The 11,927-nt window shown below is 54.1% G+C and overlaps 1 protein-coding gene across 3 annotated transcripts in view; it reads left to right on the top strand.

Moving 5' to 3' along the window:
- The window catches only part of PLXNA4 (plexin A4), a 382,796-nt gene extending 371,192 nt beyond the window's left edge, over window positions 1-11,604 (top strand). For all 3 annotated transcript variants that reach the window (XM_007455355.1, XM_007455356.1, XM_007455357.1), the window contains 3 exons: window positions 2,412-2,624; window positions 9,195-9,345; window positions 11,509-11,604. In XM_007455355.1, coding sequence (XP_007455417.1) covers window positions 2,412-2,624; window positions 9,195-9,345; window positions 11,509-11,604 — 460 coding nt within the window. The remainder of the gene's footprint in view (window positions 1-2,411; window positions 2,625-9,194; window positions 9,346-11,508) is intronic.
- The last annotated feature ends 323 nt before the right edge of the window (window positions 11,605-11,927 follow it).

Raw genomic sequence — 11,927 nt, 5'->3', positions numbered from 1 at the left:
GATGAAATCCCATAAAGTCCTTGGAGGTAGGCCAGACCCTTCCTTCCTGCCCGCTCTTCCAAGTGCCAGGTGTTACCGTAACAAGCTCCAGTGTCAGGGAAGGAAAGCCCGGGCAGTAGACAGCGGTACCAGCTCTCACCAGAGGACACACTCCCCCGACCCTGATCGTGGCCACCTGGGCAAGACGAAGTTAGTCCAGGAATTATGAAGTCTGCATATTGATTTAGAGTTAATTGTCCCTGATTGAAAAGAGATTGTTTCTTTATTCCTAGCCAAAGTTGTTAGCTCACCCTCTCCCCTACTACCTTCCTCCACATTCCCCTGCCTTTTCTCTCTTAAATAAACCTCCTACTCATTTAGCCTGAGTGGCTGCAATCAACCAGAGATTAGTGCCACCGCTAATGTTAATAATATGCAAAAATTTCATTAGGAGCTGCTGTGGTTTCCCTGTTTGATTTGCCTATCAGCACAACTGGCTGAAGGAAGGGGAATGTTGGGGAGAAACCACCATGCAGCAAATACGGCCTCCCAGAGTCCCTTTCCAGGTGGGCCTTCCGGAAACGGGAAGATGTAGACCGGAGATGTCATCAGCTGGGCAGCCGGGAGTCCTCCATCCGGGGCTCTGAGCCCAGCTCTCATGGTCTCCCCTGGGCAGTTGCAGTGACCCTGACTTTCCCCTGAGTGTCAGAACTTTCTGTACCGTCCCTTTATTTCCTCTTCTGGATTTCCTAGGATGAAACAAGTGCCACTTACCATTGTTACACCTCGGTGCTGCCTGCACCGCACACTTTGTGGGAATTTAATAAATACTTGTTGACCGACTGGCAGTCTTATATATGAGGCCTTACTGTATCTTAGCCTTTGTTGTATGTACGTGCTGGCTGCTGGGAGATACAACAAATATAGAAATCTTGTTCTTGCTGGACTGAAATAATGTAATTCAAAAGAGTTTAACTTGTAAGAGGCAAGCCAGACACACGCAAGCATTTTAACTATTATTACCAACCTTGAGGACAGCAACCAAGCAACAGTAAAGCATCAGGGCACATAGCAGGAGGTGACGGTGTGGAGGCAGAGGGAGGGAGATGCGTGGCCCCTTGCTGGGTGCCACCCCATTTCCTGACCTGCGTCTCCACAGGCTGGATGGAAGCCGCGGAATCTGAGAGCCAGCAGAGTACAGTCAAAAGGGGCAGGTGGGCAGGTTTCGCCCGATGCCTCGGGACCCTTTCTAGCAACAGACAGGTGGCTCCGTTAGCAGATGGCGCTGCAGGTTGCATCTCCTCTTTGTCTTGGGCTCACTCCCCTCCTGCAGCACCTTCCTGTCCTCTTCCTTCAGCTGTCATCCAGCTAAGGAACACCTCTGCATCTCTGACACTGAGACCGTTAAGTGTCGTCCTCTCTGTGAAGACTTTCCAGATAACGCCCCTCTGGGTAGACGTGCTCACACCGCCCTGGCTCCCACACTGGACCCCACCCATGCTTCAGGTCCAACACCCAAAGTTCGTGATTGCACGTCTGACATCCCCACGAGCCCAGCAGCATGCAGACTTCTGCAGGACAGGGGATGGGTCTTATTCACACTGGACCCCCAGTTGCCAGCATAGCTCCTGGTATACAGCAGGTGCTAACTGGAAGAAAGGGAGGGGAAGGAGGGAACACAGCGGGGCAGGTGAGAGGCCGGGAGTGGGGTCTGTTCAGCATGCCCGCTTAGGGATGGGAATCAGTTAGCTCCACTTGAACTGTTCAGTGCCAGGGCCCTCACCATGTAGGAATAAGCCCATACGACCGGGCAGGAAGGGCGTGGCCTTCAGTAGTAGTCATACAGTAGAGGGCAGAGAATAAGACACACAGCCCAGGTTCCAGGCTATTTAAGGTTTGCCAACCAGACATGCCTTGTATCTGTGGCATAGGGGGCAGACAGTGGAAGAGAGAGTCAGAAATTCCATTTTCTAGTACCTGTCATGGCTGCCTTGGACCCCAAAGTCTTGTGTTCTCAGGGCAGATGGTGAGTCCTGTGGTCCAGGCTGGGCATCGAGCCCTTCAGTGCCCATCAACGCCGTATATCTCTGAACAGATTGTTCAACCTAGCTGATCTCCACGTCCCCGGAAAGTGAACTGATGACATAGAGAAGGCCCCTCAGAACCCCTGCTTCCCAGCCTTTTCTCTCTCCAGGGAAAGGCTGGGCATCGAGCCCTTCAGTGCCCATCAACGCCGTATATCTCTGAACAGATTGTTCAACCTAGCTGATCTCCACGTCCCCGGAAAGTGAACTGATGACATAGAGAAGGCCCCTCAGAACCCCTGCTTCCCAGCCTTTTCTCTTTCTCCAGGGAACTGTCAAGGTCAATGTAAAGTGCCCCCCTGCCCCCCCCCCGGCTCCCTTGACCATCTGCCTCTTCCCCCCACACAGCCTGCCCCTGAGGTTTTGGGTCAACATGATCAAGAACCCCCAGTTTGTGTTTGACATCCACAAGAACAGCATCACTGACGCCTGCCTGTCGGTGGTGGCCCAGACCTTCATGGACTCCTGTTCCACGTCGGAGCACCGGCTGGGCAAGGACTCCCCCTCCAACAAGCTGCTCTATGCCAAGGACATCCCTAGCTACAAGAACTGGGTGGAGAGGTGAGTGCTGGGCCGAGGAGCCCAGGTAGGCCCTGGGCCACAGCAGGCAACTTACTTGGTGGATGTGGGACCCCTTCCTTCCCCTCCGCAATGGGCAGGGCTTGCAGACTGGTCCTGCACGAAGCCCCAGCCTGCAGTGGTGACACCCACAGCCCACGGACCCAGTACTGTCAGCTGAAACAAGAATGGGACATGACTAGAAGTTGCCACTGTGCTCTGCTCCCCTGCATGGAGGGCCCAGCTCTTTCTAGGCCCAGGAAGGAAATAAGAGTTCCCTGCCTACTAAAAAACGAAAAAAAAAAAAAAGAAAGAAAGACTCCAAGGGACCGAATAGCATCCTGCTACAGGCAGGCTGGAGGCCTGTCCCCATCTGCCCCTGTCCATCTGGCAGTTCTTCCAGTGTCCTGTGGGGACGTCCTTGTCACACTGAACAGCTTCGCACAGTCCCAGTCCCCTGACTCTCAACACGATGAACTCTTGATGCCCGGGCCCTTAGGGTGCCGTCCCAGCCATAGTGGGCCTAACCTAATCCAGTCTCAGCCGTGCACCTGTGATGGGAGGGCCACCTGTACGCTGTGCAGCTGGGTTCCTCTTGGTACAAAGCTAACTCACAGTAAAGAACATTCATGGTTTGTCTGGGCTGTATCAGCTCCATATGCCAAGCACCTGAGCTAAACAACCAGCTGAAAGTCATTTATTTATTCATCACAGTAGCTCCGGAATATAAGAGGACAGGCTTTATAACCTCATTTTGTGCCCATGAAGGTGAAGAACTATACATACAGAATGGTTGAGTAATCAGTCCAAGATGACTTAAGTGGCCAAGAGAAAAGTAGATCCCCGAATTCAGCTGACTCCCAAATCTCTTTTCTACAATTTATGGTACTTTTAGACAGGGCTTTTGCCAACCCATATGGTGTCTGTGTGAATTAAGGCAGGTGCCCCTTCCTACCAGACGATGTGGCCCCATGCCAGGATGCATGGTTTGTTGAGTGGCAGGCTAGCTGTCAGTCCTAGCTCACCCTCTCAACCAAGCACCTTTGTGCAGTGAACAACCTGCACACCTCTACATGGCGGTCTTGATTTTAGAGTCCCTCTCTCTTTCTTCTAAGTAGCTTAAAGATAGGAAACCTGGATGGAAACTCAGATTTGGTGCTTCTTTGAAGAGTCAGAGACCAGAAATTGTTCTTGACTCAGTGACTGAGACAAAATGAACAATATTGTTTCACCCATGGAAGAGAGACAGTCTCCATCTTTATATAGTTGAAAATTGTCTTCCCTTTTACAGAGGGAATAACCGAGAGTGGGGTGGGATCCTGGCCACCCCAGTAACATGATTCTACTGGAAGAATTGCATTTTGTTTTCCCTCTCCCTCTGTTCTTTGATATTTCCCCCACCCCTTCCTGATGGTGCATGTGGTGGGCTTCCAGCCTCGGCTGTCAGAGAGACAGCTCACTCTTTTGTCCTCGTATCTGATTATGTCTGAGTCACCAAAGAGGCTCTTACCTCCCCCTGCGTCGACAGTGGCTCATTCTTCTGACAACAGAGCCGCCAGGACGAGCAAGCTCTCCCGTGTGGTCAGCTGGCTCTTCAGCAAAGAGAGAGAAGAAAGAGGCAGCAGCTGGGCTCTGGTTATCCCTGTCCCGGTGCAATGTCACTGCAATGGGACCTCGGGCAGGGAGGGAGAAAGCAGGGACGTGAAGGGCTGGGAGCATTTATGAAACATCTGTGTGGAGGATACGTCCCCAGAATGGCCCGGTTAGTCAGAGGTGAGAATAATGCACACGCCGGGCTAATGGTCTCCCTTTCACTTGGTGCTAAATGAGATTTGTGCCACGCAGCGGCTATAGCTCACAAGTAACCCCAGTCCATTTGGTCATTTTTAGGAGTGCCTTGATGATCTCCATTTCTTATCCCGCCCGTTTCTTAACAACCAAAGGCACTCTCAAGAAAGTCATCTCTCACTTGCTGGGGTCCCAAATCATTTCTCCTCCCCTTCTGGGATGAGGGTACAAAGATAGAGGGGTTGGGAAATAGCACAGATAGGTCTGGAGATCAAGCCTAGAGTGCTTCCTCCCTCGGTGGTGAGTGGATCAGTTCCGGTCTCCCTTCCCGAGGAGGCTGGCCTCTGAGCTTGTCTGGCTGCTGGGAGATGAAGTCCGGCGGCACAGAGCTTGCTCAGGACCCACAGCCAGCCTGATCGCCCACCTTGGCCTGCTGAGAGCACGGGCAGCCTCCAGTTCAGAAGAACGATGGTAGAAGGCCCTTTTCTTGTGGCCAGGGCTTGCCCACTTCTGATTTCGATGTTCGGTTGCTGTGAGCGTGCAGACAGCGCACACAGGGCCCAGGCTCACTGTCTCAGTGCCGTAGAGCGTGCCCTGTGCACATCTCGGGGGAGGGCCTGCTGTCCTCACAGCTGAGAAACAGGGTTTATTCTGGTGGCCCTCTCTATCAGGGGGTGGGAAGCATACGGCTTCAGGAGTCCTCACTAACTCTGTTGGTTGAGCAGCCCAAGTCACTCTATCATACCTAAGCAGCTTTACCTCCCAGAAGTTCTTCATCTACCCATCCCCCCACCATCCCCTCCCCTTCTCCCACTCACCCTCCCATCCTTCTGCTTGTCCTCTCATCCACCCTCCATCCCATTCCTGCCTCCAAATACCTTGCAATGCTTGTGGTTGGTGACGTCACTGCAGGCTCCCAGTCTTTGCTGCCTCCATTCCAAGTATTAGGGGTTTTGCTTACGGCCACACCTAGTAAAAGGGAGAAGAATCTCTTGGTTCCCCAGTAGCAACCAACTGCTACCCTCATCTCAGAGGACAGAACTCAACAGTGTTGTCACCAGACTGGTGTGTCATGATCAGCAGAAATTTCTATTGCACTGTCAACGGCAGTACAGTGTCATGTTAGGGTGGTTGCCTCTCATTTTAAATTGGAATTAACCCCGTGGCAACGGCAGCCTCCCTCACCTGCAGGCACAGGTTTTCCTGGAATGGAGCCACAGTTGGGCCCCTGGGAATTGGACCCGGGCATGCCACTCGCTGGGATGCCATCTCTCACCTGTGTCACACATGAAACAGGCTAAGAATCTTAAATATTTAAAAATGCCTCCTAAAGAAGCCATCCATTCCAAATATAAAACTTGTGACAGTTCACCCTGGGAGCAATACTGGAGGTGAAAGTATGGACCTCTCATTAACTTATACATTCATCCATGGGTCATTTATGGGGTCCATCGTGGGCGCACTGGACGCTCGGGATGGATTAGACTTGATCCTTCCCTTGTGGCCCTCATCATGGTCAAGGAGGACACACAGACAGGCCCTCAGCAAGCACCATCAGCTGTGGGGGCTCAGGGAGCAACGTTCTGATTCTGCTGGGCCTGGGGAGGTCAGTGAATGAACACAGAGGAACAGACTTTTATGCAGGAGCTTGAAAAGTAAGTATCTATACATCAGAGCCTTGGGATCTAAATGTCCTTCACGTCTGCACCTTCATCCTTGAGGTGTTTGAAGGGATGAGGATACTTTGTTCTTCTCTAAGAGTCCAGGGCATTGGAGACCACCTTCTCAATCACTGGGGCCATCCTAAAGGCAGAGATGGGGTGCCCACCATCACACACTGGGTGCATCTCACAGAAGCACATGAATGTAAAACACTGCAGACTGGGCAACAGCAGAGAATCCAGCTCTCCAGCATCAGGACCACAGTGGGGCTGGCATCCCACCTGGTTCCCCTCTGGAGAAGGGCTCGCCTGCAGGAGGACATCCCATGGGAGCAAGTGCAAGCACAGGAGCCCAGGCTGACCTTTCCCTTCCTCCCGGCACAGCTATAGCGGATAAGAGCGCTCGTGTGGAGTTCACTGATGGGACATAATTGCATTCTTCACAATCAATAAGGCTGTTCAGTGGCAGAGCCCAGTGCAAAGCCCCAGCACAGCAGGCGCTCGAGAGAAAGCAGTTGTGCACACAGTGCAGAGATGCCAGAGCAGGGCCACTGTCAGGCTCAAGGGGTGTTGGCCAGGGAGTGGGGTTGGGCAGAGCCCTGGCGAGGAGCAGGGAGAGGTCCAGGCAAGGGCAGCAGAGACCTGCAGGGGGGATGGGCCCACTTAGCTCCAGGCAGGGCTTGGGGTGAGGATGGGCCGAATGTCAGCAGACCTCAAGCCCCACACTCCTCTAGGACATCAGACTGCCCAGAGCCACTCAGCTCAGCCATTTAGAACTTGCTGAAGGTGAGGACGTGCAGTCGATCCACTCGTAGGCTCGTATGTGGCACCGACGTGCACTGGGCCCATCCAGCGCCCTCTGCACACAGGCAGCAGAGGAGGGGCGGGTTGCCCCGTGCAGACCTGACCTCACTATGAGCGGGAATCACGCAGAGCACATCCAGGCCGGCTGCCCCCATGACTGCAGGTGAGGAGTTAGACCCCTGCCCTCCCACACTCCCCTCTCAACCCCACCTCACACCCTCTCCCTCTCTTTCTCACACAGACTCATTTTCTGTATATCCTCTTTGGAGCAAAGGACTGGGCTTTTAGTGCGGTAAAGGCAGGCCATTGCGAAGGGACAGAGTGCCGGGCGACTGCTGTTTCCCATGAAGACAGTGGCCCCTAACCTGGGCTCTGAGGCCCCTCACAACCATTAAGGTCACAGTAGGAGGCCTCATGCTATTTGCAGAAAGCCTGACAGAGCCGTCCACCTACCTGTAAGGTTTCACGAGCAGGTAGCAGGAAGGGCAGGAGTCTTTGCTTCTGATGACGATCACGTGCCATCAGGGGATCCTGGGGTTTTCCTCGCGGTCAGTAGGTCTGGCTGTCTGCGGTGACAAGAGTGAAACTGTTTGGAGGAAACTCTGGACCCAGCCATGTTGCCAGAGCTGCGTCTGGCTGCTGGCCGCGACACAGAAGTGAGAGGCTCGTTTGTTTGTTCCTATTTCCTTCCCCCATACGACCTGTGGACGTGACCCTTTACCGGACGAATGTATTTGCTCACTAGGCATGGAGTCACGAGGGGACGATGGCACAAATCTCCTTAGGAGTGGCGAGGTTGGGGACACCACTGACGCCCTGGTTCTCTGCTATCAAAGGGAACATTGCATTTTTTGCCTTCCAGAAAATAGAGGCAATACATCGAGTCTCTCCCTGGAACTTTAGCACCTGGGATGTCATTACCTGGAACCCTGGGGACCCTAAAGATGTTTTGGGGTGGGAGTCAGGCCTGGAAGAGAGTGGGCTCTTCTGGGATGGAACAGAGGAACCAAAATGAAACAAGACAAGGAGCTGAGGGGCCCAAGGGCTCTGGAGACGAGGGAGGGCGAGGGAAGAGAGGACCCCACACTGAAATAACATTGTGAAGAAAGGAAGTCCAAATGAGCCAGAGGCAGGACGGCCTCCGTGCAGGGCTGTGGCTCAAGTAGGGCGGCCAGCCCACCCCTTGCCAATCCTTGCCGGCCTGGGGATGCTCTGGCGCAAACTGACCTGTCGTTCACACAGGCCCTTGAGCATGATGCTGGAGTAGCACACGAGTGCCACCTCTGATAGTCTGCCACCCAACTCCTGGGCACCTAGGGGCAGAGGTGAAGGTGGGCACAGGACTGAGAGGTTCATGGTCAGCATGGTAAGGGATGCAGAGGGAGAGATGCAGGGCTGACGTCCAGGGTGAGAATGAACCAGGGCCTCTGAGAATACTCCCTCCACTCACCTGATCAAGCCTTGAGTTCTGGGAACCCAAGGCCTGTCATTGTCACCTGCACCTTCCCAGGTGAGAGTGAGTGACTCTCTGAAAACTTTTGTTCCCCAGCTGCCTCACCTGCCTCACCCCAGTCCCCACCCTGGTGACTGTCCCCGCCACCCTCCTCTGTTCTACGCTCTCAGGCTCACTCTCCCCAGCAACGAAGCCACGGGCATTCAGCGTGGGCTGAGCTGGGGCACCACAAGGACTCCTGGGCGCACTGCCCCACGGCCCAGATGCTCCCCCGCCTTTGCAGGGGCCTGGTCTCTTTCCCGGAGCCCACAGCCGAAAGCACCTGTCTTGGGGGGCACCAGGGCCCTTCAGTTCCTCATTAGGAAACGAGACAACTCCCCTCTGGTGGGAGAGTTGGGGGTTGCTGCATGAAATGTCAAACTGCAGAAATTAAAAATGTAAATGTTGGTATCTAATTAACCAGTTGACAGGAGTGCACAGCTGCAAGTGACAGTGACTGATTGCCTTCTGCCAGCCTCTCCCCGCAAGCGGCCCCCAGCCCCACCCTTCTCCTGGCTAACCTCAGAGAGGGGGGGCATCAGGGCAGGGCAACTGCCTAGAAGAGCCTTCAGGCCCCATGGAGGGGATGTCTTGCGTCTGTGAGAGGGGGAGTTAGAAGGACACACAAGGCAGAATGGACCACTCTTCCGGGAGCCGGGAGCAAAGCCAGTGCAGACGATAGTCGCTCCTTCCTCCTGTCCCCACCCTGTGCACCCTCTGATAGTGTCTGGGTCACCCTCCGAACCCGCTGGCCCCAGACCCGGCGCTGGGAGTTTCCATCTCTCCTCTGCCCCGCACGCACGGTTCCTCACTCCCATGCCTCGGCAGGTATTACTCAGACATCGGGAAGATGCCGGCCATCAGTGACCAGGACATGAACGCGTACCTGGCTGAGCAGTCGCGGATGCACGTGAACGAGTTCAACACCATGAGCGCGCTCTCCGAGATCTTCTCCTACGTGGGCAAGTACAGCGAGGAGGTGAGCCCTGCTCTGCTCGGGGCCCGCTGGGAAGGACTGGGACAGAGACCCAGAGATCCCTGCCCGGAGCAGCCTCTGTGCCCAAGAGCACCACGCCAGACACACCCCTCCCCCACGTCTGCTGGGGAAACTCTACCACCCAGGACTTGGCGGCTGTGCTCTAAAGACGGGGATGCTAGAAACATAGCAGTCTGTCAGTTCTACATTAATCCCTGTTCTTTTCAGATATATAGATCAAGTATCTCTTTTGGTTTTTTTTCTCTTTATTTTTTCTTCCCTGCTGTTCCCTCTCCTTGATTTTTTCCCTTTCTCTCTCTGATCTAATTATCTTTAAGCAAGCAGTTCCCCACTTCCATGGGCAGGTCATAAGGAAAAGAATAGAATAGAATAGAATATAGAACAGAATATAGAATAGAACAGAACAGAATAAACAAGATGATAGGGTAGGAGAGAATCAGAACAGAACAGATACAGACCAGAGCAGAATGGAGTCTGTTTTTAGTTGCTGCATTCCCTAGTTAGGAAACTTCATCTGGGGTCATTGCCCCTGCAGACACTGCCTTCTTTCTGGCCAGCACAGAGGTGCCTATGGTTTTCTTGGTCATACCCGGTATAGACCAGGTAGGTTCAGAATCCAGGCTCCCCATGTCTGAGCAGCAGCATAGCTGCCTTGTGAGTGGAAGGTAGTAACAGGAGCCGAAGCCAGGGCCCCGGGTTCTCTGCTTCCTCCCAGCCTCACTCCCGAGGGAGGTTCTAGGAACTCTGGATTAAGGAAGGAGCCCCAGCAGGGCCCAGGGCCTGGTGTCCACAGGCCATGAGCAGTATAATGCTGTGAACCTCAAGTGCAGGGAAAGTCAGTGGTGGGTCCTCTAGGGGAGGGACCCCAAAGCCAGCCTACGGGCCAGTGCTAATCCAGGGCAGTTTCCACCTGTCTGTGGCCGCGTGACAAGTGAGGACGATGTACAGTAGGCCAATATATGAGTGCCACTGTCTCATCTTGGAAAGGCCTGTACCTTAGTCTGCAAGTTCACTCGTCTACAGTTAGTATTAAAACGTCCCATCTTTATGAAATGTTGGGGCCAGTCACTGGTGGTCCTCGGCCAGCTAAGAAGTTGGCAACTCGCTTGGTCTCCCCAATTAAAAATTTATTACCTGGGCCAGGATGGCCAAAGCTCTGGGACCCTCCCCTCAAGCCTTCAGCCTCCTCTCCCCTCCCTGCTCCCTCAGACCCCAGGACCCGTAGAGAACAGCCCTGCTGTCACGTGCCCCTGCTGGAGCCAGCATTGTGTGATGGGCGCTCACATATGTCACGTGACTTTATCCCCTCTCCTGGAGCAGCCCGAGAGGGAGTCACACGTCCCATCTCATTGTACACATGAGGAAATGAGGGCTCAGAGAGGTTACATGTTTTTCCCCACATCACCCGGCCAGAAACTGGTGGAGCCCTTGTTCAATCCTACAGCTCCTGAGTCTGAGCCAGATTCGAATACATATTCCTTCATGTGTCCACAACTGCTTTGTCACTGTCCTCTGCCACCCATGTAATCTCAGCAAAGGCTGTGTAGACATTGTCCGTTGGGTGTCAATGACCAGTAAAGCTTAAGACATAACTCTCCGAGGGATACTGGTTTCTTAACAGGCAAAGGGGAGCCAAATAACTTGCTAAATGTGGAATTTCAGGCCTTGGGTTGCGGACGAGGAAGACGTTCCTTTTTCACGGTGGGGTGGTGGGGGTGGAATGTCTTGATATCATGAAATCACAGTCACCCCGAGACAGCGCCACACTTCCCACTGGGCATGGACCTGTTTGCTGTCTCACCTCTAGGTAACCGCAGCAGCCTGGCACAGGTGTCTCCTGCCCACTCTCAGCTGTCTTCCGTGGGCAGTGAAATGTCACGTGTTCAGACATGCTGGCGCGTGCGCCGGCATCCTGTGCTCACTGACACCTGGGTGCCCACACATTTGTCCCCTATGCCCGAGCGCTGCCCCGCACCTCCCCACCCCGTCACCCAGGCTGTGTGCCTCCCCTGCCACCTCGTGTGGGCCACTTCACCTGCACACATCCTCCCAAACCCTCTGACCACGCCCCCTGTCTGTTGTACCCTAAGAACACAGACACACACACGCAAACTAGTGACCGCCCCGTTCTTGGCTTTTCCACAGATCCTTGGACCTCTGGACCACGATGACCAGTGTGGGAAGCAGAAACTGGCCTACAAACTAGAACAAGTCATAACCCTCATGAGCTTAGACAGCTGAGAACCGTCCTTCCAGGCACCCCCTGGAGGGAGGGACACACCAAGCCGTGCCTCAGTCTAGATTATCATCTTTACCAAGTGCAAGTTCCGACTGGCGTCAGCAACATCCCCTGAGCAGCGCTATCTCCCTCTCTCTCTGCCTGTTTCTGTCTCTCTCTCCTTCCTGGATCCCCTCTCTTTCAGTTGCTCTACCAACATGATTGAGCCAAGCCACCGACCCTCAGTTAGTCCAGGATGGGCTGCCCCCCCCCCATGAGGGACCTGGTGACCAGAAGACATCAGAGGGGGCCTCTTTCCCCGCTGACCCCACGCACCCGCGGCAGG

Source organism: Lipotes vexillifer, unplaced genomic scaffold (assembly GCF_000442215.2).
Source record: "Lipotes vexillifer unplaced genomic scaffold, Lipotes_vexillifer_v1.1 scaffold687, whole genome shotgun sequence".
In the NCBI taxonomy this organism is placed as follows: domain Eukaryota; kingdom Metazoa; phylum Chordata; class Mammalia; order Artiodactyla; family Lipotidae; genus Lipotes; species Lipotes vexillifer.
Note: the sequence above shows the minus strand (reverse complement) of the source record. Positions and strands in the feature narration are given on the sequence as shown.